The sequence below is a fragment of the Coregonus lavaretus genome (assembly GCF_964263955.1).
Source record: "Coregonus lavaretus genome assembly, chromosome: 19".
In the NCBI taxonomy this organism is placed as follows: Eukaryota; Metazoa; Chordata; class Actinopteri; order Salmoniformes; family Salmonidae; genus Coregonus; species Coregonus lavaretus.
In genome coordinates this window covers 26,511,952-26,537,521 of record NC_140006.1, presented here as the reverse complement: position 1 = coordinate 26,537,521, position 25,570 = coordinate 26,511,952, and the positions used below count along the sequence as shown (strand labels likewise).

General features: G+C 46.3%; 1 protein-coding gene across 2 annotated transcripts in view; it reads left to right on the top strand.

The window, feature by feature from the left end:
- Window positions 1–16,742, top strand: part of LOC311147005 (zinc finger SWIM domain-containing protein 5-like) — a 45,616-nt gene extending 28,874 nt beyond the window's left edge. Inside the window, exons 2-13 of one of the 2 annotated variants that reach the window (XM_084183604.1) lie at window positions 5,937–6,293; window positions 7,307–7,455; window positions 7,548–7,698; window positions 8,960–9,136; window positions 9,407–9,583; window positions 10,007–10,153; window positions 10,352–10,489; window positions 11,880–12,137; window positions 12,882–13,017; window positions 14,043–14,200; window positions 14,376–14,539; window positions 14,663–16,742. In XM_084183604.1, coding sequence (XP_084039730.1) covers window positions 5,937–6,293; window positions 7,307–7,455; window positions 7,548–7,698; window positions 8,960–9,136; window positions 9,407–9,583; window positions 10,007–10,153; window positions 10,352–10,489; window positions 11,880–12,137; window positions 12,882–13,017; window positions 14,043–14,200; window positions 14,376–14,539; window positions 14,663–15,607 — 2,957 coding nt within the window. In that variant the 3' untranslated portion in view covers window positions 15,608–16,742. The remainder of the gene's footprint in view (window positions 1–5,936; window positions 6,294–7,306; window positions 7,456–7,547; window positions 7,699–8,959; window positions 9,137–9,406; window positions 9,584–10,006; window positions 10,154–10,351; window positions 10,490–11,879; window positions 12,138–12,881; window positions 13,018–14,042; window positions 14,201–14,375; window positions 14,540–14,662) is intronic. The other variant, XM_084183605.1, reaches the window with a different exon arrangement.
- The last annotated feature ends 8,828 nt before the right edge of the window (window positions 16,743–25,570 follow it).

Below are 25,570 nucleotides of genomic sequence, written 5' to 3'. Positions count from 1 at the left end.
TCTCCAGCTCAGCCTCCATGGCTGATTAGAGGTTAATGGTTTAAGAGCGGGAAGGGACTTCCCTCTGATTGGCTGGCGGGGCCCGCGTGGGCGGGCCGGCGGAGTGGCAGATGGTGCAGGCCCAGTGAGGGAGGGAGGAAAAGAGGGAGCAAATGAATGAGGGGGTTCTCTCTCCTATCCTCTCCTATCCTCACCTCTCTTCCCACTCACCGGCTATGGAAGGCCTACACGTATAACCTCAACCTCACCACTGCATCCAGCGAGCAGCCATTGCTGCAGTAGACAGATGGTTGGTGGGCTCCGCCTCAGCAGAGTAAATGAGTCTAAAAGCCCAGGATGTAGGCTGGAGGAGCTGCATTAGAAGCATCACCCCCAGATTAATTATTATGACTATTAGACACTGCAGCAGACGGATCAATGAGCTGGACTCAAAGGTCTCAACAGTCTCAATGGCTTACTGCCTCTCTCCTCCTAGCTCCTACTTAGACATATCAGGCCTCGTTATACCTATATAACTGTAGGCATATACCCAGTCACTTGGTGCTATGGACAGGATGGTGTAGAGTAAGAGTAACCCTAGTAACCCCCTCCCTCCCCTGGCTCAGTCATATTGTTCATGTAGCATCCATGTAGGCTGCAACCATCCAGGCTCCTCCCCCACAGCACAGCTCATCCCCAGGGACAGACGGCCATGTGCTTCTGCTCAAGATCAAATCAGCTTTGTGGGGCTGGCAGGGCTCCCAGAACCGTACATTAATTTCACCTTTGTTAGAAATTCATCTGTTTAGGGGCTTTACAACAGTATGGGGAAATAACTGAGGGAAAATGCTATATCTAATGGTTGCGACGATGGTTTTGCATATCTCTGTCATAGTGAACAAAGCCAGTGCTGTGAGAAGGGTAGGGACCTCTGTGTGATATCACAGTCCCAGTTAAGTAGTGGTCTAGAAAAGAGAGAAGGGAGCTTCAGCGGCTGCTTTTAGATCTGACCCCTATAGCTGATTCAGAGCTGGCCTCCTTCAGAGCTGGCCTCCCGATGGGAAGTGACTTCTACTGCAGTGCCAATAGCCTCCTACTGTAGGTAGTGCTGCAGTGACTAGAACTGGCAACACACTAATTCATCTGCACTCTGCTGCCCCTGACCCGGTCTCTGACGTCAACCTGTTTTTCTGCCGTCACTTCTCTCTTCCTGCTGTTTTGGTCCGGGCCCGAACAAGCTTGTATAGAATAAACACCCACAGCATCTTGTATTGCCGCAAGCTTGTGTACATTAAATAAGCCAGCCGTGTCTGCCACATGGTCCGTCCTCCTCCTCCCTCCCCAACCTCCAAAATCAGCTGTCCTCTCCTCCTCTATGCCTGGCGGGCCATGGCAACCTGCTGGGACTCTTCCTGGAGACAATTGAGAGTTGCCACGGAGTGTGCAGAGTGCTGGTCTGACCCATAATAGCCGTGGCAGCGTGTTGTGTTGATTACTACTCCCTCCATCCCTGCCTGACTGACTGACTGACGCAGCAGCAGCAGTGTCTTGCATTGTGACTGAACTGACACCTCCACACCACCTGCTGACGACACCCAGACCCTCCTCCTCAGGACACACAGACACCCCTCCCTCATCTAGAAGAGCGTCACTGTTTACAGGGTCTAGGCAAGGTACATAAAGGACGCACACAGTGGGGAAGGAAGGAGGGTTCCAAGAAGCTTCTAGAGAATGATAGGAAAGAAAAGAGCAGCGGAAAGGGACGGCAGGATCACATTCAGCGACGCGGCCGGCCAACAAAAGACAGGGCGGGGGCTGGGGGGAAACGGAAGGAGGGCCCTTCATGTCCATCAGCTGCAGATGCCTGGCTCTCTACTGTAGGGAACACTGTGAAAGGAGATGAGGAGCCACCTTACCCTGCCTGCCCTTCTTTAACCAGCAGCAGGCTGTGGCACTGCAGCAACTGTCAGATTCAGACCCACACCACACTGCAGCACGGAGATAGGGCATCATAGTCACCCTCACACCGAGCACAGGCCCCATACTGCAGTCTGCAGCCACTCTACATACAGGGACTGACCACAGAGGTGAGCGAGGCCGCTGGGTCTAACTCTACATCTCCATAGGTAGCACATGTGGTACTTTACGTATAGTTGTGTCAGCAATGTTCCCTCAAATGTTTTGGGGCCCTGAGCAAATTTTAGGTCTTGTGAGCGAAAACTGATCTGAAAAGCGCATTCACTTGCGGGTGATTGAATTGTGCTCTGGCTCTGCCTACAAGAAAATCACAGACTTCATCTTGCAAAGTTAGATTTGTTTTGGTTTGTTGCATTGAAAAGGGGCTGATTTATTGTTGATTCGATCACAGAAGAAAACATTGATCTATATAGTGCAAACAAATGGGTCGAACTCAGTGAAGTTCAATCTCTTGCGTATCTGCGCCGCATGGCATTGCCTCTGCGAGGCAGTCCTGGAGGAAGTGTGCGGCACGCGCGCCGTTTAGAGGGAACATTAGTTGTCAGGCCTTGTTCTTTCGAGTTAGGGACACATCTTGATAAGATTGTAAAACCCATACACATCTCTTCTTGTGCAACTGCCAAAGACGCAGCAGTACTCTACCTACAGTACCAGTCAAAAGTTTGGACACACCTACTCATTCAAGGGTTTTTCTTTATTTTTACTATTTTCTACATTGTAGAATAATAGTGAAGATATCAAAACTATGAAATAACACATATGGAATCATGTAGTAACCAAAAAAGTGTTAAACAAATCAAAATATATGTTATATTTGAAATCTTTCAAAAAGCCACCCTTTGCCTTGATGACAGCTTTGCACACTCTTGGCATTCTCTCAACCAGCTTCACCTGGAATGCTTTTCCAACAGTCTTGAAGGAGTTTCCACATATGCTGAGCACTTGTTGGCTGCTTTTCCTTCACTCTGCAGTCCGACTCATCCCAAACCATCTCAATTGGGTTGAGGTCGGGGGGATTTGTTTAACACTTTGTTGGTTACTACATGATTCCATATGTGTTATTTCATAGTTTTGATGTCTTCACTATTATTCTACAATGTAGAAAATAGTAAAAATAAAGAAAAACCCTTGAATGAGTAGTTGTGTCCAATCTTTTGACTGGTAGTGTATGTGTTTCAATTTATAAGATCACTTTTTTTTCTGTAAACAAAACCTTTCAGTGCAGCAGTTCCTCCCTCTCTATAGACTGGGGGTTAGATTTACATTTTACATTTTAGTCATTTAGCAGACGCTCTTATCCAGAGCGACTTACAGTTAGTGAGTGCATACATTTTCATACTGGCCCCCCGTGGGAAACGAACTCACAACCCTGGCGTTGCAAGCGCCATGCTATACCAACTGAGCTACAGGGGACTAGATCCCTTTGAGATCTCCTCAGAGGTGTATGGCAGAAGGCTTGGACTACAGAGTTTGGTTCTCCCTCGTACTGAGTGTACATGGACTCTGTCATCAAATGAGTGGAACAGTAAGGATGGAGGTATTATGAGCGTGCATCATGTACATCTTCTCTTTCCATTGTGGAGTTAGTGTTTACAGCAAGGATGGTATCATCATAATCTCTGATGAAAACACATCAGTCACCTCTTCTATCTCCCCTCTGTGTCGTCCCCTCTGATGGCTTACTGTTACATTACACAGAGCTGCCTTAGAGGAACATGGTGGTGAGCTGTAAGGAGTTGACAAACTCCTGTTAGTAACAAATATGACTTGTTTTTCACACTTTGGATTGTTTCATAAATTGCTGCATTTATTAGTTAGGGTTATGGCATACATACTTTCTGTAAGTTTGCTGTGAAATCACTCCCTGGAAAACAGTGGCAAGTGTTCATGAGTGGACTATCCTGGCTAAATACATAAAATGACATGAACTGACTCAAAGCTTTACTTGAACAACAACAACCTGAGAACAGATTAGATATATAGGATAAGGATTATTCCAGAAACTATATATAATTGTCCATTTGCGTCTACTGACTGTTCTTCAAGTAAATGTTTTTATTTGATTTATTATTCTGTGGACATTGTTCCCAAGGAGTCCTTGTGCATAGAGTTGTATGGTTTAACTTCGCAATCATTGTTTTTTGTTTGACATTTTAAAGTGAAGAATCTGAGTCTCAGCATCACTCTGTTACCGTGGAATGACCCTTATCCCACATCTTACTAGTTTGCTAGTTTGTTCCCTTGTTTCTGTCATTTTGATATAGTGTACCAGTTTTACAAGATTGCCTTGGAAATAGACCAAGACCATACTTGTACAGTACAAGAGTTGATGACTGAATGGAAGAAAAATGGACGCAGTAAACACAAAAGTCCGCCATTTTCTCCACAAGGTTTCCATGCATCTTTGTCTTTCACAAAATTTACTTTCAACTCTGCATTGTGCTGCAAGTAATTTGCAACACATCAGGGTAGCCTCTCTCCTTTTCTTTTATCAAAAGGAAAACAGACATCACCATAAACTCTCCTTAATCAGATGGGCCTGTGGTTTTGGCTCAGCCTGAAAGGGTTTGGCAGTAAATTGGACGTTGAATTTACACCCCCCCCCCCAAAAAAAAAAAAAACAGGGGAAGAGGGGGTCTAGTTTCTCAGAAGAACTCATCTGGGAAAGGCTTTTGTGGGATTTGGCAAGAGAACTGCAGGCTTTACTCCCCCGTCTCACTAGTCTAACCCTAGAATTAATTTTGTATTTGTGAGCATGTGTGTGTGTGAGCTTGTGTGTCTGTGAGCATGTGTGTGTGCGTGTGAGCTTGTGTGTTTGTGCATGTGAGCGTGTGTGTGTGTGTGTGTGTGTTAGGCATTCCAGGTCTGTTACAGTTCACTCAGTATGGTAGCAGTGATCTGCTGCAGCCAGACAGGTTGGTGTTTATTAGCTTAGCCTTGGTTAGCTGATCTCTCTAAGTTGAAGATTTGTAGGTTGGGCTTTTTATATACCCCTCTATGTTGTATTGGTGTGTGTAGTGTACCTATGTCCAGTGGGTATTATGGGTAGCCAGGGGTGAGGTGCTACAACCCTTTATCAACATTCAATCTGCTATCATGGGTCGCCTGGCATCTAGCCATTAGTCATCCAGCCAGGGAACATAGAAATGAAATGAATAGAATGTGTTTAAGTTCAGGGAGCAGGCCTGGTTGCTATGGTTTGGTGGGATACTGTGATATAGTAATTCAGTTCTGTTCTCCGAGCCAGCCCCCTCTCTGAGCCTCCCTCCAGCATTAATAATTTACCAGTCAAAGTGAGCTGCCAGACTTTCTATTGGACACACATCCCTTTACCATCCCTCCTGCTGCATGCGCTCTCTCCTCTCCCCTCCCTTTTCCCCTCAACAACCGACTGACTGACTTCAAACCTCAAATATGCCAGAACCTCGCAAGCAGGCAGGAGCATTTCCTGTGAAGAAACTGTTTTAATGTGGTCCAGACCTATTTAACTAGTATCCACTTTCTACTTCACTATCTTATCTACTCCCTTTGTATTACACATCTTATCAGCTAACTAAACTACAAACATGGTTTATTTGAGAGCGCTTTTATGAGCTGTAACCTGCCCTCAGTTGTTATTATTTTAAGATCGTGTACTACGTGGCTTGAACTTCTAGCTTCCCTTGAACTGATTATGATTCTGCTAGCTCAATCCCAGAGTGCTTTGGGGCTAGATAACTTTTTTTTGTTTTGCATACTGGTGCTCTCTTTGTAAAGGTTAACTTCATCACATGTTACTTTGCAGGATTCTTTGTGTGTGTATGTTGCCAGAATGTTTTGACAACCCCTTCATTACTTATGTGACTTTTAGAGTGCTGAGTCACAACTATTCTTCAGCTGAATGTACTGCTAAAGGTGGAAGATGTGAAATCACAGCAGTAATTTCAATGTTGATCAACTCTGCTGACACCGGTCTTCTCTCCCTCTCTCTGTCTCTCCAGGTTTCCACCTCAGTGGCACGGTCACAGAGCCCGCCTCCCAGTCGGAGCCCGAGGTCACCCACAAGGTGGCCATCAGCTTCGACCGCTGCAAGATCACCTCGGTCACCTGCGGCTGCGGCAACCGAGACATCTTCTACTGCGCCCACGTGGTAGCCCTGTCCCTTTACCGCATCAGAAAGCCGGAGCAGGTCAAGCTGCGGCTGCCCATCTCTGAGACCCTGTTCCAAATGAACAGAGACCAGCTACAGAAGCTGGTACAGTACCTCATCACAGCACACCACACAGAGGTGCTGCCCACCGCCCAGAAACTGGCCGACGAGATCCTCTCGTCCAACTCTGAGATCAACCAGGTCCATGGTAAGAAAGACACACAACACCAATACATCAGTTGTCCCCATGTTCACATAAAGTCTACATTTGGTGAATAATTGATTCACGTTTATCACAGGAGATTAGACAGAACAACAAGGTTTTAGTCTTTACCTGCCACAAGATGGCCACATATTGTGCTTTACCCAGAGCCTCTGCTAGTCCCTTACACTCCTTAGTTTCTACCCCAATCTTCCTCTGGTGGGCTTGAAGAGCAAGGTGTGATGTCTGGCAGAGTCCTGACAGAGTACTGATTGTGGTACCAAAGCAGCAGACAGGCCTCTGAGGCATCAAACAACTCGTTTGATGCCTGAGTCTCCCAGCCTGCTGGTGCTTTGCATTTCTAAAAGTAAAAAAAAAACAAGGAGAAGGAAGTAAAAGAAGAAAGTCAGATGTCAGCGTGCTAACATTCCTAACTGCTCTAGCTCAGCACCAGAGCAGGCATGAAAAGCCCCCAGTTATCCCTCTAGTCTGGAAAACAGAGGGTTTGTCTTAAATGGCACCAGGGTGCCATTTGGGACGAATACAGGGGAACTCTGCAGCCTGCTATCTCTCCACATCACTATCTAAATATTTATCCACCCCAGCCTCTTAACAAGGAAGTCCATCGCCCAGTTTCCTGGTGTTGTTTGCTGTCGGTGGGTTGAAGTGGGAGCCCCCTTGACAATGAAGAAGGAGGATTTGATTGAGGGTTTGATTGTGGAATGTGAATGTTCGGATGCAACATTGACTTGGCAGGACTTCAGTTGGTTCTACTGGGCTGATCAAACGGGTGCTACCTATAGGACGCCTACCTAGGTTTACATACCTAGGGGTCACACAGTGTTTCAGTTTTTTAGGTGTTTGCTTAATTAGAAAAATATTCAACTAACAAACTTTGTCTTATATGAGGTTAGATTTGAGGTGATTATTGTTATAAGGCATGTTTTGGGGCCTGTTAGCTTTAGTTGTGGTTTTAATTAATCCTTGGTCTGACATTCTCTTTCTGTTTGTGTTCCCAGGGGCCCCGGACCCCACGGCAGGGGCCAGCATCGATGACGACAACTGCTGGCACCTGGACGAGGAGCAGGTCAGGGAGCAGGTCAAACTGTTCCTGTCTCAGGGAGGGTACTACGGCTCCGGGAAGCAGCTCAACTCCATGTTCGCCAAGGTACGTCTGTCTGTCTGTCTGTCTGCATGAATATTCAGTATCAAAATCTATCCCGGATGACTTGCTGTGTATTTAATGAATGTTTTCTGTAGGTGCGGGAGATGCTGCGGATGCGTGACTCTAACGGTGCCAGGATGTTGACCCTGATCACGGAACAGTTCATGGCCGACCCTCGCCTCTCTCTGTGGAGGCAGCAGGGGACTGGCATGACGGACAAGTGTCGGCAGCTATGGGACGAACTGGGTAAGTCCCTCTCACATCCTTAAATGTACAGTGTAGAGCTCCAATTCACACAGAACACAGTTCTAGATGATTATTAGCGCCTATGTTCTGTATTATAATGTATTGCAGAAGGCTATCAATGCATACATAATGCATTATGAAGAGGGTATTCATAGGAAGTGTAACTGACCAACTGTCTCATTGCTGCTTGGATGTTATTGAATTGCGTCAGTTGAAAACCATATGCCCTTGTCCAAAGCACTGTGTCGTTCGCAGTTGGTTAGTTGGTTAGCTAGCAGCTAGTCAAGGTACATCTGAAAAACCTTTCTGCTCAAAGAGCAATCCCAAATGGAATGTGACCTCACCACTTCGGTCAGCACAGCTATGTAACTGTTTCCTAACTGGAAAGCCACCATGATACACGTGATGTGAGATATCGCTCTCGCCCCATGCATGCGGCCATAGGAGTGGATCAATCAGTGGTGGAGTCAGTCTGTGATTGTGCAGCAGTCCAGCAGTGCATACATCAGGGTCAAGCACTCACCTCTATTGGGATTGCATGAAAAAGGGCCGGGATCAATGGGGTTTTCAACCTCCCCAGTATTGATCGGAGCATTTAAAGGGGTCGATGACTGCAGATCCTGAGGAGGTTCATTGGAGAGCAACAGCAGAGAGAAGTTTGCTGTGCCTCTCTCCCTCCTCAGGGACACACAACAGAACAGCAGAACCCTGGCTCAGGGGTAATGTTTAGTTACTGGGGAGCGACAGGACAGGGCTCTCTGATTGGCTAGGACTGCCACAGGATGATCACCAAAGCGGCCAATCAAAGGTATTATTGTTGGGGGGGGGTTTAAAGCGACCGTGCTGCACTCTAATACGCTGTTAGTACCAGAAACTGTCCGTGTGGTCAGGAATGAGTACCCTAACAAAGTGCTCTGAAACTAGGGTTTAAAGGGTAGCAAGAAGGAGGGGGTGAATACTGGTAATTAGTTACCTTTCGATAGGAAGGGACGTGAGGGGTAAACTAGTTCAGTTCCCTTTCCTGAGTCTATACTACTAAGGATCTGTCTAACATCCCAGTGCCTTTGTTTTAAAGATGTGACTTTAATACAGTCCAACCCGGACCACAACATACACTGTTAATTTTTATGACCCATTCACAATATTACCATAGAAGGACATGATCTTTCTATGGACCCTCACTCCTCTATACCGAAATAGTCAAACATTATTGGATATTCCACCCATTGACCTTTACCCCCTGACCTTTGTCCTTCCCCAGGTGCCCTGTGGGTGTGCATCGTGCTGAACCCGCACTGTAAGAGCGAGGAGAAGAGCGGCTGGCTGAAGCAGCTGAAGAAGTGGGGCGACATGGACATCTGTCCCCTGGAGGACGGCAACTACGGCAGTGAGTTGCCCAACATTACCAACGCTCTACCACAGAGCAACCTCGCCCAGGGTCAGTCGCAGTCTGCAGTCACATACATATAGAATACACATGTATACAATACATATATATACACACACACACACTGTCACTGGAAAGCATTTTATTTCCCAAACCATGATTCTGATACAGTGGTGAAGGTTGACTGTAGTTATCGTTGTAATCCTGTGTATATTGTACTCAAAGTACTCATCAATAGATCTCCATTGCTGAGTGTTACTATACAGTATGGACTGAGGTCTAACTTGCCCCCTCCGTCCCTCTCTGTGTGTCCCCCTCCAGACTCCCTGGCCCGGCCCAGACGGACAGTGTTCACGCGGGCCATGGAGGCCTGTGATCTCCACTGGCAGGACAGCCACCTGCAGAGGATCATCAGCTGTGACTACTACATGTCCCCAGCCTACCAGAGAGAGGGAGAGAGTCTTCTCTTCAACCCCCAGGGCCTGCCTCTATGGCTAGGTGAGAATTACACAACATGTTCAAGATTTTATCTGGCCTGTTCAGTACACACTCAGCGCTAGATGTTAAATGTTATATTAATTCAAGATGGTATCGGAAGGCCATCTCAGTATATTTATTAACACCATATACACAGATACAGACTCACTCACACTGGCCCAGCTCCTGGCAGGAGTTAAAGCCATGATAGTGGTGTGTTTTCCTATCCGTAACACCACCACTTTTTGTGTCATAAGCCTCCTTTAATTCCACTTCCACTGAATCCTGGAGCTGGAGTAAGCAGCTTCTGGGGGAAGATTTTTCCACATTCTGCAACTTAAGCCTGGGTAGTGGGAGTGGGTTTCTTCTGCTGTGGCTGCCTGCCAGCCTGCCTGGGCGTTGTGTTGCTTATGCTGAGCCCCTGTCATGTGATTTGTGCCGTAGATCACGTCCCCACGGCGTGCGCGCGGGTCGATGCCCTGCGTTCCCATGGTTACCCCCGCGAGGCGCTGCGGTTGGGCGTGGCCATCATCAACACCCTCCGGCTGCAGCAGCACCGCCAGCTGGACATCTACAAGCACCAGAAGAAAGGTAGCGCCCCCTGTCTGCCTGGAGACAGTTCACTGTTCTCACTAGTAGGGCCCAGAGTTTTTCCTGGTTATATGACCTGATGAGGGAAAAACTCTAAACCCTACATAACAGAATGAATGCATTTGATTTTATAGTACAATGTATGGTATGTGGGTGTTTGATCTTGTTGTAACCCTGTTGTGTTCCTGTGTGTGTCAGAGCTGCTCCAGAGGGGGATGACCAGCACTACTAACCTGGAGGGCTGGGTGGGACACCCTCTAGATCCCATCGGCTGTCTGTTCGCCACCCTCACTGAGACCTGCCGGGTGGAGGACGACAACGCTATGGACACTGGAGGTATGCATCTGGCCAAGCCCTGCCTAGGCAACATTTACAGTCCATGTCAATCAAACTGGTCAAAATGGGTTCAGTCCAGCAACCATAACTGATCAAGACCATCCCCTGGTAAAGTCACCCATATAGTACAGTCCCATACAATTTTGGCCCAGGCAGAGGCCAAGGCAACTGGCACCCATTTTTTATTTTTTTCAATCTCATGTTGTCCCAAAACGAATGAAGGCCATCAGATGGTAAAGTCACCCATCCAATCCAGTCCTGGTCTATCCAACCCCCCCCCCCCCCCCCCCTCTGTAAACAGCCTGAGATGAAAGGCTATGCCGCAGAAAGGTCATCCAGCCCCAGCCCACACAGTGGTGGAACATAGATAAAATCAATCACCATTTGCATTCCATACGTCCTTTAGCCCAGCCAAACAGAGAGCAGGAATTTGGTACCGCCTATTCTGACAAACCTACAGGGAGGCATTGTGTGCCGGAACAATACTGGCGATTGGTACGGTGAGAGGGCTAGAGAGAAAGAGAGAGAGAGGGAGCGATGGAGTGTGTGGCTTATAGCTTATAGGGTCATCCTCACAGTCCTTTGTTTGACTGGAAACAGCTGGAAACATCTGGTATGGGGGCAGGGCCTAACTTGAATTCTGACCAATCAGGGGTCTTTACACTTCAGACCCAACAACAGCAGCTGCAGCTGGCCAGAAGAGCCAGAGCCATAACAGTGGAAAGAGGAAAACATGGAGGCTATCGTGGTTACAGTATGAGAACTAGCCCGGGCAGCAAAGGGATTCCACATGGTTAAATCCACCTTGGAAGTGATCTCACACGACACATGCCAAAAAGCCTAGAAGCCCAAGGCTTACTTCCAATGGACGTTCCATTGGAGAATAGATGTTGTTTTTATCTAGCGGCATGATTGGAGAATCCCTGATATCCCCCCTCCTCCCTCCTCCCCCTGTAATAAACAGGATTGTTGGAGGGAGGGATAATTTGCCAGGGGGATTTAAGTGTGAGCCGCCCGTGGGTTGGGTCTGAGTCCTTGTCAGCAGATGTTACTGTTTTTCTGGGACCTCAGGGACACCTCTCTCTCTCTGGTGCTGCCTGGCATCCACAGCTGCCCGGGTGGGAGACGGGGAGCTAGAGAGAGAGGCTCCTGTCTGTGTCAGCTGCTCTCCACACCCAGCACCTTTCAGGCAAAAAAACACACATAAAAACTAGGCGGCCATTTTGGATTAGTGTTAGCACCTAGCAGTGTCTCAAAATCCTGCTAGATCGTCATTGCAAATGAGAAATTGGTTTGAATTGACTAAACCGTTTGAATAAAGGTTTAATAAAGTAGAACGAAGTCTCACTTCCATGACCATCCCTGTAAACTAAAAACCTCTCTTCGTCAGACTCTGGAGAGCCCAAGCCGCCGGTGTACCACCACGTCCCCGTGTGGGGTTGCCCAGACGGCGGGGAGTCCTACCTGGCGCTGGCCCTAGAGGTGGCGCTGATGGGCATGGGGCAGCAGAGGGTGATGCCCGAGGGCCTCTACGCCCAGGACAAGGTGTGTCGTAATGAGGAGCAGATCGTGGCTAAGCTGCAGGAGATGGAGCTGGATGATCTTCTGGTCCAGACGCTGAGGAAACAGGCTATCCTCCTACTGGAAGGTATGAAGACTAGTTTCATTCTACTATTGTCCTCTGCTCATCTCAGTTCATCCTCTATCTCTTCTCTGTTCCCTTCAATCTCCCTCTCTCTTTGCCTCACTGATCCTCCCTCGCTCTCCCGTTCTATTCTTTCACCCTCTCTCTATCTGCCCTGCTTGCTGCCTCACTCTGTTTTTCCCTCCCTCTCCTTCCGCATTTCCCTCCCTTCCTCTATTTCCCTCTCACTCTATCTCTTTAGCGCTCCCATCCCATCCCTCTCTCCCACCTGGCTCCCCTCCACTGATCCTGCCTCGCAACACACAGCTGAAAATGGATCTCAACCCTGGCCTTTCCCACCATGTCTATCACCCTTCCTTCCTTTTCATTCCCCTTCCCCATGCTAGCTATGCTATAGCCCACCCCCATCTGGGGCTTTGGGGAATGTTAGCTGTGTAACCCTAGAGAAGACATCTGTCTCGCTGCTAGGGACAAGATATTTGGTTAAAGCCCAATGGGCAGTGAGTGTATGGTTTCCGGTTTGCTCTCTGTCGCCCCCATCAGGTTGAGAGAGGTATAACCTCATATTGCTGTTATTCCCTGCTCTATTTTGAGCCATGGTTTGTTTATACTGGTATACTTTGACTATTCACCAAGAAACGGAGCCAAATCAGAAAGGGAAGATTCCCTGTTGCTGTGTGTGTATGTAGCTGGACAATTCTGATGTATTGTGTTTGTCTGTCTGTCTGTCCGTCTGTCTCTGTTCAGGAGGTCCCTTCAGTGGCCTTGGTGATGTCATCCACAGGGAGAGTGTTCCCATGCACACCTTTGCCAAGTACCTGTTCTCAGCCCTGCTTCCCCACGACGCTGACCTGGCCTACAAACTAGCATTGAAGGCCATGAGGTGAGATCCCACAACCTACATTTATTTCCCACCCTGTTCAGTCTCACTGCTCTGTTTCAAGCATCTGTATGTATTTCGATGGCTCAAAACCTTCTAGCGTGTATTCCAAAAACAGAACATATGAATCCTGAATGTTGAAGGTGTACTGTAAGTTGTTAAATAATATTGAATTGAATATAATTTTACAACTCATTTTTCAACATTCAGGATTTTATCACATGTTATGATCAAAATAGTGATCCTCCTATCTTGCTGCAACAGTGTGTGTCTGAGAAGAGGCTCTACTTGCATTGCAGAGTCATTATCCCACTGAGACTCCTCAGCGTCCCGGCTAATACACAATCAATAACAGGGCTTAGAGCTGCACACACATGCTCACACACGGTGCATATGTAGACTTCGTGAGCAGAGAACTCTAATGCAGCTATACAGACTTGAGATTGGATGAGCCAGCATTAATCTGACGATGATACCTATAATAATGCTGTAGACCAGGGATGGGCTACTTTGATGGGGTGGGGGCCATAACAAAATCTGAACTCATCATCAAGGGCTGCAGTGGCTCGCTGGTCTGCGTACCCACATCCATACCCATCCAGCCCTAGCCTTTTGGGGGCCCTAAGGGAAATGTTGTTGATTACTACAAGCAGATAGCTGGCTAGACTAACTTATCCAATCTAAAAAATGCTAGCTGACATGGGCTAATTGAGTGACTGACATAACAAGAGAAAAACTGCTGATGCACAACCAAATTGTGTATTATACTATTCTAACTCAACAGTAAGTTGACTTGTAAAAAAACTCAGTCGGGTTTGATCCGTGGGCCTACGAAAGGGGCGCAGGCCGCCAGTTGCCCATCCCTGCTGTAGGAAATGCACATGCTTTATTAGGCTTGGAAGCCTTTTTCAGTTCAATTTTGAGTAGGAAACTTTTTCTTAGTAGTCATAACTCCTCTAATCACTGTCTCGCTCTCTCTCCTTCTCTCTCTCTCTGTCTTTCTTTCTCTCTGTGTGTGTACCCTCTAGGCTCCCTGTGTTAGAGTCGATGGCACCCTCGGGAGACTTGGGTCACCCCCACCATGGCATCAGCATCGTGCCCAGCCGCTACCCACGCTGGTTCACCCTGGGCCACCTGGAGTCTCAGCAGTGTGAACTGGCCTCCACCATGCTCACCGCAGCCAAAGGTCAGCTGAGCTCTACTTACATACACTCAGACACACCCCATCAGCCAAAATACACAACCACACCACTATCAGATAAACGCTCCTATGCCCATGTCCACCGCTACAGAACACCACATACACTGTAGGATGAGAAATGTTGTTTTTGAATCTAATGCTGTGTTGTTTGTACCTCCAGGAGATATGTTGAGATTGCGGACGGTGCTGGAGGCCATCCAGAAGAATATCCACTCCTCCTCCCTCATCTTCAAACTGGCCCAGGATGCTTTCAAGATCGCCACTCCGGCTGACAACCCCCCAGATATCACCCTGCTCAATGTATCTCTGGAGCTGGGCTTGCAGGTACTGAGGGATAGCTAGTAGGGTGTGTGTGTGTGTGTGTGCGCGCGCTTGTGCTGGTGGGTGGGTATTGAATTGCTTTGCACTCAGGCCTCAATGTCTCTCTCTCGCTCTCTCTCTCTGCAGGTGATGAGGATGACCCTCTCCACTCTGAACTGGAGACGCAGGGAGATGGTGCGCTGGCTGGTCACCTGTGCCACAGAGGTGGGTCTGCGAGCGCTGGTGAGCATCCTCCAGAGCTGGTACACCCTGTTCACCCCCACCGAGGCCACCAGCATCGTAGCAGCCACCGTCATGTCCCACAACACCATCCTGCGCCTCAGCCTGGACTACCCCCAGAGAGAGGAGCTGGCTAGCTGCGCCCGGACCCTGGCCCTGCAGTGTGCCATGAAGGACCCCCAGAATTGTGCCCTCTCGGCCCTCACGCTCTGCGAGAAGGACCACATCGCCTTCGAGACGGCCTACCAGATTGTCATCGACGCAGCCTCCACGGGCATGACCTACTCTCAGCTGTTCACCATCGCCCGCTACATGGAGCACCGTGGCTACCCGCTCCGAGCCTTCAAGCTGGCCTCGCTGGCCATGACCCACCTCAACCTGGCCTACAACCAGGACACCCACCCGGCCATCAACGACGTGCTCTGGGCCTGCGCCCTGTCCCACTCGCTGGGCAAGAACGAGCTGGCCGCCATCATCCCCCTGGTGGTGAAGAGCGTGCACTGCGCCACCGTGCTTTCGGACATCCTGCGCCGCTGCACCATGACGGCCCCGGGCCTGGCCGGTATCCCCGGGCGACGGAACTCTGGGAAGCTCATGTCCACGGACAAGGCTCCGCTCCGGCAGCTGCTGGACGCCACCATCAGCGCCTACATCAACACTACCCACTCCCGGCTCACTCACATCAGCCCCAGGCACTACGGAGAGTTCATAGAGTTCCTTAGTAAGGCCAGAGAGACCTTTCTACTGGCCCAGGATGGACACATCCAGTTTGCCCAGTTTATAGACAACCTTAAACAGATCTACAAGGGCAAGAAGAAACTCATGATGTTGGTACGGGAACGCTTCGGCTGAACCTGGCTGAACCCCCAACAGGACAGGCAATATAGGGAACTACTTTTAGTACTACTTACTCATTTATTTAAGTTTTCATTAATTTTCTCTTTTTTGTGTCATTCTTGTGGCAAATTCTATGTTTGTCTGTTTTTGTTTTTGTCTTTATATTTTCTCGTGAGCAACAACCACTGTTTGTTTTAGTATGAAAAAGATTGTGATGATGATGAAAAATCGTTGAGGTGGCACATAATGAAAAACCAAATGATGTATGGGGTGTTTTGAGCCAGGGAATGTCTGCTGTCTGCTGTGGTGAGTTACTAGTGGTTTTTGAAGGAGAGAGAACTTTTCATTCCAAAAATCAGAGATGTGGACTCGAGTCACGTGACTTGGACTCGAGTACTACTCGAGTCGTACATTTTGCGACTTGAGACTTGGCAAGAAGAAAAAAAACACTTGCCACTCGACTCTGACTCGTGACTTAACTTGGACTTCAACTGTATGACTCGAGAGACATGATTTGTCATCTCGCCCACTATGTAAGCCTATCTGTCCTTTATATCGGAGTGCTGCAGGTTCTGTGCGTTGTGTGTCTTGACCAATCAGATTCACGGAAATCACAGGTTGCGCAGGCCGGGCACAAAGCACGTCCACTAGCGAAGCTTGCGCCGCTCCACTGTCCTCCGATATTTATTTAGCAAACGTGATAACACATCACTCCCGAAATACACAAACAAGAACTCTTCACAGAAATGTTGCAGCAGCCTACAACTAAACTGTATGGGAAGAAAATGAGATGATTTCTCAGTCTGATCAACTAGGCTACTGATAACAACCACAGCTACAGATAATGCGCCCTGTCCCCATTTGCCCTCTGGCCAGGGTAAAGAAGTGGTAATGTTATGTAGCCTATGTATAGCCTGTTTATTTGTGTTAGGAGAAAATGTGAATGTGATCAAATTTGGTTTAGGCTATATTCAAACTTGGGCTGGCTGGCTAGGCTACCTTGACCTTTTCAATCCAAAATGATTAACTGAAATTAATCAAACAACACAATACTGATTACATAAATATACTGTGTGAGTTATTTTTAATTGCAGTTGCTTAGGCCTATACGATGCAACCTGCATAAAGCAAGCTCAGCCCTGTGAGTTATATTGTCCAATTGCAGTGGCTGTGTCTGTGTAAAGGAAAGTCTAGTTTTAAAATATAATTCATATTAACAAGTACAAGGTTGCTGCAGTTTGACTGGGTTTTCATCCTCCCTAAGGCCAGGAGTTTTTCCAGAAATGTTAAGACCATGTGACCTGTTTAGAACATATCTGTATACATAGGTGGCAGGTAGCCTAGTGGTTAAAAGCATTGGGCCATTAACTGAAAGGTCAATGGTTGGAATCCCTGAGCTGATTAGGTTAAAAATCTGTTGATGTGCCCTTGAGCAAGGCACTTAACCCTAATTGCTTTGGATAAGAGCATCTGCTAAATGACTGAAATGTAAATCTGGTCCCACTCCCATATGAATACCTTTTTACAACTACTAATTAATCACTTTCAGACACTGTCAGGTTCCTGATTTATACCTGGTTCGGTTACCAGATTAGGAAAAGCTCCGGGCCCCAGGGAAAACAATTTGCCCCACCACTCTGGGACCTGTGGTGCCACCTCTGCATCAGGGCATCATCGGTCCTAAAAATCATTGCATTCGGTTCCAAAGGCTATGTGGTAGTGGGGGGAAAAGGGAGGCAGTTTGTGAAACATATGGGTCCAAAATCACTGATGCATTGCAATTGCAATGAAATTGACATAAACCACTTAACCATTGACTTGAGGACTCGAAACCTAAAATTAGGGACCTGAGCTGTGGAACTTGGGACTTGCCCATTATTACTTGGGACTTGACTCGAGACTCAAAGTTTAAGACTTGAGACTTGCTTAGGACTTGCAAAATTGTGACTTGTTCCCATCTCTGCCAAAAACACTGAAGCACATAGTGTTAACTTACTGTCATACCTCGATCGTATTCCAAGAATCAGCTTTAAACTTTTCCTGTTAAAAGGCCTTGTTTCAAGGCATTATGTTTGGAGGAGGTGGAATGCTGAACTTGGATGTGTATCCCACGGTCCAGTGCCCAAGTCTAAATTCACCAGATTCATCAGGTACATACAGAGTCCTCAGACTTGACCAAGCCTCTCACACTCTCCCACATGTATTCTCCTCCTCCTTCCTTGGGTGTAGCCTGATCGATTTGTCTGGTACCTTGTATTATTTCTAGTGAAGGTACCTTTCAAAAAGAGAGAAGCGTACAGAGAGAGAGCCGTGTTGCTTCAGATTGGTATTTGGATTAGATCACGGCGAGATTAATTGACTGGCCTTGTTGCCTGAGAACGATACTGTCACTGTGGATCTTGGACTGTGAGGTGGAGTGGCTTGTGTTGTCAGGATTTGGGGTTATAACATACATGTTGAAATACCATTGCTGAAAAACATCTTGTATCTTTCAAAGCAAAACGTGTATGATTTTTTTTTTTTTTAAACAACATGCCTTGGTGTAGCCAGTTGGTGTTAGTATTCCACATACAACCCTAACTATAACTATCAACCTCTCAGACCCTGTGGGAAAGTGTTTTTCATATGGCAGTGACCGCTTGAAATTTAGCAGTAGTACTATTGTTTACAAGCAATTGACAAATGTCACGTACTCAACACCATTCTGTCTGCTTGAGCAATTATTTATCGATCATTAAAATAATCTGTGTATGAATGAATACTATGAATACAGACATAGACAGCATATAATTATATTTAATATACAAAAATAGGAATATTAGACAGAAGACACATTTTGAGGCTATGAAAACCGTTCCATGTCAGCTTCCACATTCCATTGTTGCCACCTCTACCAAGCTCGTCAGGTGGCCTGGGGCCGCAGATGCACTGTCTGTCTGGAGCTGGGGTTTGAAGTAATATGGTAAAGAGAAAAGAGATGCTAAACTCAGTTCTCAGGGAATCACTTCAAGAAACAAAAACAAAAAAGTAGTAGCATAAGCATTTAAGATATTGTAAATATAAAAGTGTCAATTCAGAAAATTGTAAAGTTATAATTATTTATGATAACTATGTTTTTGTTTTTTGGGATACTTGAATTTGTTGTGGGCTGGGAATGTGACGACAGTTAGAAGAAAAGACTTCAAGGCATTTCTCAGGTGCTCCTGTGTACATTTTTCAGAATTTGTTTAAATGTTTTATTTGTATGTTTAGTTTAGTTTTTGCAAGCATGTTATTTGGAGATTATAAAAAAAGAAGGCATACCATTGTGACCAGAAAGCAACCCGACTATGCAGAAACCACTTGATGGTTTGGTCCCCTTCTCCGGAGTCACCCAGACGAATGTCCGAGGGGGGCTAGCCACTATCCTAGAGAGGACAGACGAGGCAAGACACGGCATGTTTGTATTTGTACCGAGCCTGCACATGCTGCAAATTGGGACAGACTTTTGCCTTTGACCGATCAATGTACAATTACTTTCTTTGGACTTAAGCCTTTAGTGTCTTCTCAAAGTACCTGGCAATGAGAGTTTAGGGAGAACAACGGTCCAAAATAAATGAAAATAAAAACCCTGCATGCCCTACACTAAAGAAGGAACTGGCAGATAATATGAACTGTGTACCCCCCCCCCCCCCCCCATCCATATCCATAATCCTCCCTTGTATTTCTTCATGCTTTTAAGCCTATTCAGTTCAATTCACCTGAACGACCATGGCCATGCTCTGAACCATTCTCTAAAACCCTTATTGAGCAGTTGAGTTATTTTCTTCCTTCCATCGCTGGTCTTAATTCCTTTTTAAAATATATTTTTTAGCTTCTGCAGCATCCTCTCTTTTTGTCATTCACTAGCTACCACTCTTGTGAGTTACTACAAGAGGACAAAACAAGCATTTTTTCAAATGTGAGGGAGATGCTTGCAGGCTATTGCAGGTTAATGTAAAGCTGCCTGTTATATACACACATCAAACAACAAGCATTTTCTATCGCCCAAGTAGTTGGTCTTACGGCATTGCAAAAACAAAAAAAAGTGGAGAAAAACTCCTCTGGCTTTTAATTTCTTTCTTTCCCATACTCTGTGTCTATGTGTGTTAACTGTACCAGTGTTTTCACCTGTCCCTAGAATCTAGAAGGAAATAATAATCGCTGGTAGAGATTGTTCACTAGTTCATCTACTGTTTGATTTTCATTTAAGGGAAAGTGTTTGTTGCCTCTTTGTGCTACTGATTTATATAAAAGGTATCCAGTATTTGCTGCCACAAAAGTATAGTTCATCAACACTTTTTGTTTGTGCAACCTCTTGAGCTAATGTCTTTCAAACAAAAATGTATTACTATTTATGTAACGCTACTACCATTTTATATAATTTGTGTTGGAATCTCAGTGCTTTTCTATGAATAAAGTGTGAAACACGTATATGACTCCTGCTGCTTTCTGAGAACTGGCTTCTCTCTGATGTTGCTCAATTACCGGTAGTAGATCAGGAATACATAAGAAGAGATAAGAGATCACTTCATGTAGGTTATACAATTATCCAATTCTTAGTAATGCCACACATTTAGTTTACCAGACTTTACAACAACACTGTTCTGAGAAGGGATCAGATGCAACTCTATCAATGTTCAAGTGTAGCTCTGATTTCTCCTCTTAAGACACTATTTTCCAGCTATCTCATTGCAATTCTCATTCATTAGGGAATTCACAGAGCTAAACCTGTGAATCGGGTCATAAAAAATTCCTAATTGTGTGTGAGAGACAGGCAGCACATCTCCGTCCCAGATTGATTGCCTCTGTAAATGAGCTTATTAATTAATGCAGCAGACGGCTCACCACTGTCTGATTCACATTCTATTCTCAGTATAACACCCCAACACTACCACAATCTGTTCAATTACCGCACCTCACCCTCCTCCTACATATGGATTGGACTGACTGAATTCCGTGAATCCCTTTTAGGTTGATCCGGACTGATATTGAACGTGTTGACTGACAGGTTCGTATGGCTCTAATTCTAACCTGCCTATCTATTCTAGAGGGTTGTAGGGGCTCTTTTCTCTGGTTTCTGCTGCTGTAGGAGCTAATCTGTTACACTGTAAACACCATGAAGACCAAACTACACAGCTTCTCCCCTGCATTATACATGGGGGGGGGTGCTTCACAGATGGGCTCCGTCGTTGTGTTTTGGACAGGGAGCACAGAGCGGGTTCACTCTTGAGAGAAGCAGCCAGAGAGTGAGAGAAAGAGAGTGGCTCCCTTGCCTGGCAGGCCAGCACAGCAGAGTGGATGAAATGTGAATGGCCCGGCTCCATTGGGGAGTGTTTGTGTTCCTGTAGAGGGGGCTGATTTAGCTGAAGTGACGTGTAGGGAAGAGACAGACAAGTAATTGGCTCCCCCACCTTGCTGTGTGGTTCCTGCGTCTGCTACTGAGGTTGTCAGCTGGGGGAGAGAGAACAGGCATTGAGGTGAGACGCTGGCTGCACAGACAGAGCACCAGATTGCTTATGTGGTCCTGAAGGCAGGTGCTTCGTTCCAACACTACGGCTGAGCTCTATGTTCATTAGTAGACAATTGGTCGGTCGAACCCCAGCAAGGACCAACAGGGTGAGGAAATTGCCCCGGTGGTCAAGTCCACCTCCAAATATGCACAAACTCATGCTCCGAGAGCACTCTGTGTCTGTGTACTAACTGGTTGGTAGTTGAGTCTGTTAAAAAGTTCTCTCTCTCTGCACCTTGGATGGCAGGTTGTGCTGTCAGCATTGTCAGACATCTCGTTCTTCAGGGAGCTGATTTGGAGAGCTTTGTTCTGCTGCTCTGACTTCCCAGTATCCCTCAGTAATTTGGGTGTGTGAGGGGCTGGACATGGAGGGTGGGGTGAGGAAGGTCTAAGTGGGGAGTTTGGGGGAGAGTTAACGGAAAGGGGGGAGTAACTGCAATAGCCCTATGATTCCATCCATTCCAAACTATTCTTAGCATATTTTTGGATTGGATTGAATCCTATAATGAGAAATGCTGGGGTGTGAGGGGAGATCCCTGTGGTCTCAGCTGTGGAAAGGGAATGAGGGTTATCTAGTCAGTTGTACAACTGAATGCATTCAACTGAAATGTGTCTTCCGAACAATAGAGATGATGGTGATGGACGAGTCAAGGCTGGAACACAGAGAGTTCGCCTCCCTCTGATTGTCGAGATGGATGACACAGACACATCTACCTCCATGTTTACTAGTGATAAGGTGACTGGAGCAAACAGTACATATACATATACTCTGACCTAGTTCGGGCTTTCTGGTCTCTAAAGCTAGGGTGACTTACTGACAAGCATATGTTTTCCATCACCCACTTTGTGTAATGGCACGATTCAAACAGTGTGGCTCTATTCAAATCAAATCAAATTGTATTTGTCACATGGGCCGAATACAACAGTTGTAGACTTTACTTTTTATTTATTTCATCTTTATTTAACCAGGTAAGCCAGTTGAGAACAAGTTCTCATTTACAACTGCGACCTGGCCAAGATAAAGCAAAGCAGTGCAATAAAAACAACAACACAGAGTTACATATGGGATAAACAAAACGTACAGTCAATAACAAAATAGAAAATCTATATACAGTGTGTGCGAATGTAGTAAGTTATGGAGGTAAGGCAATAAATAGGCCATAGTGCTAAATAATTACAATTTAGTATTAACACTGGAGTGATAGATGTGCAGAAGATGATGTGCAAATATAGATACTGGGGTGCAAATGAGCAAAATAAATAACAATATGGGGATGAGGTAGTTGGGTGGCTAATTTCAGAATGGCTGTGTACAGGTGCAGTGATCGGTAAGGTGCTCTGACAACTGATGCTTAAAGTTAGTGAGGGAGATAAGAGTCTCCAGCTTCAGAGATTTTTGCAGTTCGTTCCAGTCATTGGCAGCAGAGAACTGGAAGGAATGGCGGCCAAAGGAGGTGTTGGCTTTGGGGATGACCAGTGAGATATACTGGAGCGCATACTACGGGTGGGTGTTGCTATGGTGACCAATGAGCTAAGGCAGGGATTTGCCTAGCAGTGATTTATAGATGACCTGGAGCCAGTGGGTTTGGCGACAAATATGTAGTGAGGGCCAGCCAACGAGAGCGTACAGGTCACAATGGTGGGTAGTGGTCTAAGGCACTGCATCGCAGTGCTAACTGTGCCACTAGAGATCCTGGTTTGAATCCAGGCTCTGTCGCAGCCGGCCGCGACCGGGAGACTCATGGGCGGCGCACAATTGGCCCAGCGTCGTCCAGGATAGGGGAGGGAATGGCTGGCAGGGATGTAGCTCAGTTGATAGAGCATGGCGTTTGCAACGCCAGGGTTGTGGGTTCGTTTCCCACGGGGGGGCAGTATAAAAAAAATATGTATTCACTAACTGTAAGTCGCTCTGGATAAGAGCGTCTGCTAAATGACGTAAATGTAAAATGTAAATGTAGTATATGGGGCTTTGGTGACAAAACGGATGGCACTGTGATAGACTACATCCCATTTGCTGAGTAGAGTGTTGGAGGCTATTTTGTAAATGACATCGCCAAAGTCAAGGATCGGTAGGATAGTCAGTTTTACGAGGGCATGTTTGGCAGCATGAGTGAAGGAAGCTTTGTTGCGAAATAGGAAGCCGATTCTAGATTTAACTTTGTATTGGAGATGCTTAATGTGAGTCTGGAAGGAGAGTTTACGGTCTAACCAGACACCTAGGTATTTGTAGTTGTCCACATATTCTAAGTCAGACCCGCCAAGAGTAGTGATTCTAGTCGGGCGGGCGGATGCAAGCAGCGTTCGATTGAAGAGCATGCATTTAGTTTTACTAACGTTTAAGAGCAGTTGGAGGCTACGGAAGGAGTGTTGTATGGCATTGAAGCTCATTTGGAGGTTTGTTAACACAGTGTCCAATGAAGGGCCAGATGTATACAAAATGGTGTCGTCTGCGTAGAGGTGGATCTGAGAGTCACCAGCAGCAAGAGCAACATCATTGATATACACAGAGAATAGAGTCGGCTCGAGAATTGAACCCTGTGGCACCCCCATAGAGACTGACAGAGGTCCAGACAACAGGCCCTCCGATTTGACACATTGAACTCTATCTGAGAAGTAGTTGGTGAAACAGAAGAGGCAGTCATTTGAGAAACCAAGGCTATTTAGTCTGCCAATAAGAATGCGGTGATTGACAGAGTCGAAAGCCTTGGCCAGGTCGATGAAGACGGCTGCACAGTACTGTCTTTTATCGATCGCGGTTATAAAATCGTTTAGGACCTTGAGCGTGGCTGAGGTGCACCCATGACCAGCTCGGAAACCGGATTGCATAGTGGAGAAGGTATGGTGGGATTCGAAATGGTCGGTGATCTGTTTGTTAACTTGGCTTTACAAAGCCCATTCCCAACAATGCAGAGTTAAAAAGTAAAATATTTGCTAAAAAAAAAAGGAAATAGTAACACAATAAAAACAATGAGGCTATATACAAGGAGTACTGGTACCGAGTCAATGTGCAGGGGTACGAGGTACAAGATGGAATCCACAGGGCAGTGCAGAGACTATCACTATCACATTCCCACAGAATATCGTCTTCACCTTTTCCACAGCGGCTACAGTATGAAACATTGGTGTCAGCCTGCGACTCCTCACTTCTATACAGTCAGAAGTCTGGTTTGGGTTTCTCCATTGCCCTATGTTAATATTTCAAATCAACCACAAAGGCAGCCCATACCCTCCCATCTGATAAAGCGCTGATAGTGCCAGTCCCTGACAAATGATGTAAAGCCTGCTGTCTCCAGGAGAAGATTGGATTTTCAGGCCTGCTGATTTGCTGCGAGATTGAGCCTGAGCCCCCCACCCCCACCTCAATCCATCCCCATGGTCCTCTTTGTAAGGAGACCTTGGGGGATTGGGCTTTTTTTAAGCACCAGATTCATTGTTGCAATTAAAAAGAATGCCTGAAAACCCCATGAGGTAACACACATACACACAAACATATACACACTTCTAGAAGAAACAAGAAAACATAGCCTTGCTATTTGTCCTTAAACAACGAAGCGTTGAGTGACAGCATCTTGAGTCCTATGGCCCTAATCAGAAAATTAATATTTTATTTGTCTTTATTTTCCCAGCGGTTTAAAGGCAGCAGCCCCTCACAACACAATCAAGGTCAGGCTGCTCTTACATTGTGACAACAATGTGCTGTTTGTGTCCAAATGACAAGGAGAGCGCCGCCGCCATGTCAGCTGCTGCTGTGTCATCCACCCAACCAGGAGCCTCCTAGGCTGAACTGCTTCCTCAAGCCATGTTTCACACACGTTTCCTCTAGGTTCAGATCTAGGATCAGCTTCCCCTCTCCCAATCCTAACCATACGTAGGGCAAATGCTAAACTGACCCAAGATCTGTGTCTTGGGGGCAAATTCAACCTACAACACCGCAGAGGAGCATAGGTAAAGGAGGAAAACTGACCAAAACTCACAAACATCTATCATCACGTGATGTGTTTTTCTGGAATCCTTTTCCCACTATTCCAACAACAAAAACAAATGGATCTGTACAGATCTACTTATCTCTAGTGCTTAGCGGCCTTTCATAGAAAAACACCCATTAGGATTAACAGTTTTTATGCCTTGTGTAAAATGCAGTCTAATTATAATAATTTCCCTTTAAGCCAAAAGCAGTAATACAATAGAGCCTTTTCCCAATTTCAAAAATGTGTTCAACGTGGAAACAAATGAAGTCTGGACAGATTAGTTCCGGAACTAAACTGGTTTGAACTAAATAATGTACAGTATGCCAACCATACCCGACCCCCACTTCATCTCATTTGTAATTGATGGGTTTCCATAATAAATCGCAAGCACCAGTGGTATTGTCGTAGATGGAAGATTGCTGGTTAGAGAAAACCTGGAGTGAACTGCAGAGGGCACAATGAGATGAGCCAATAGTTCTC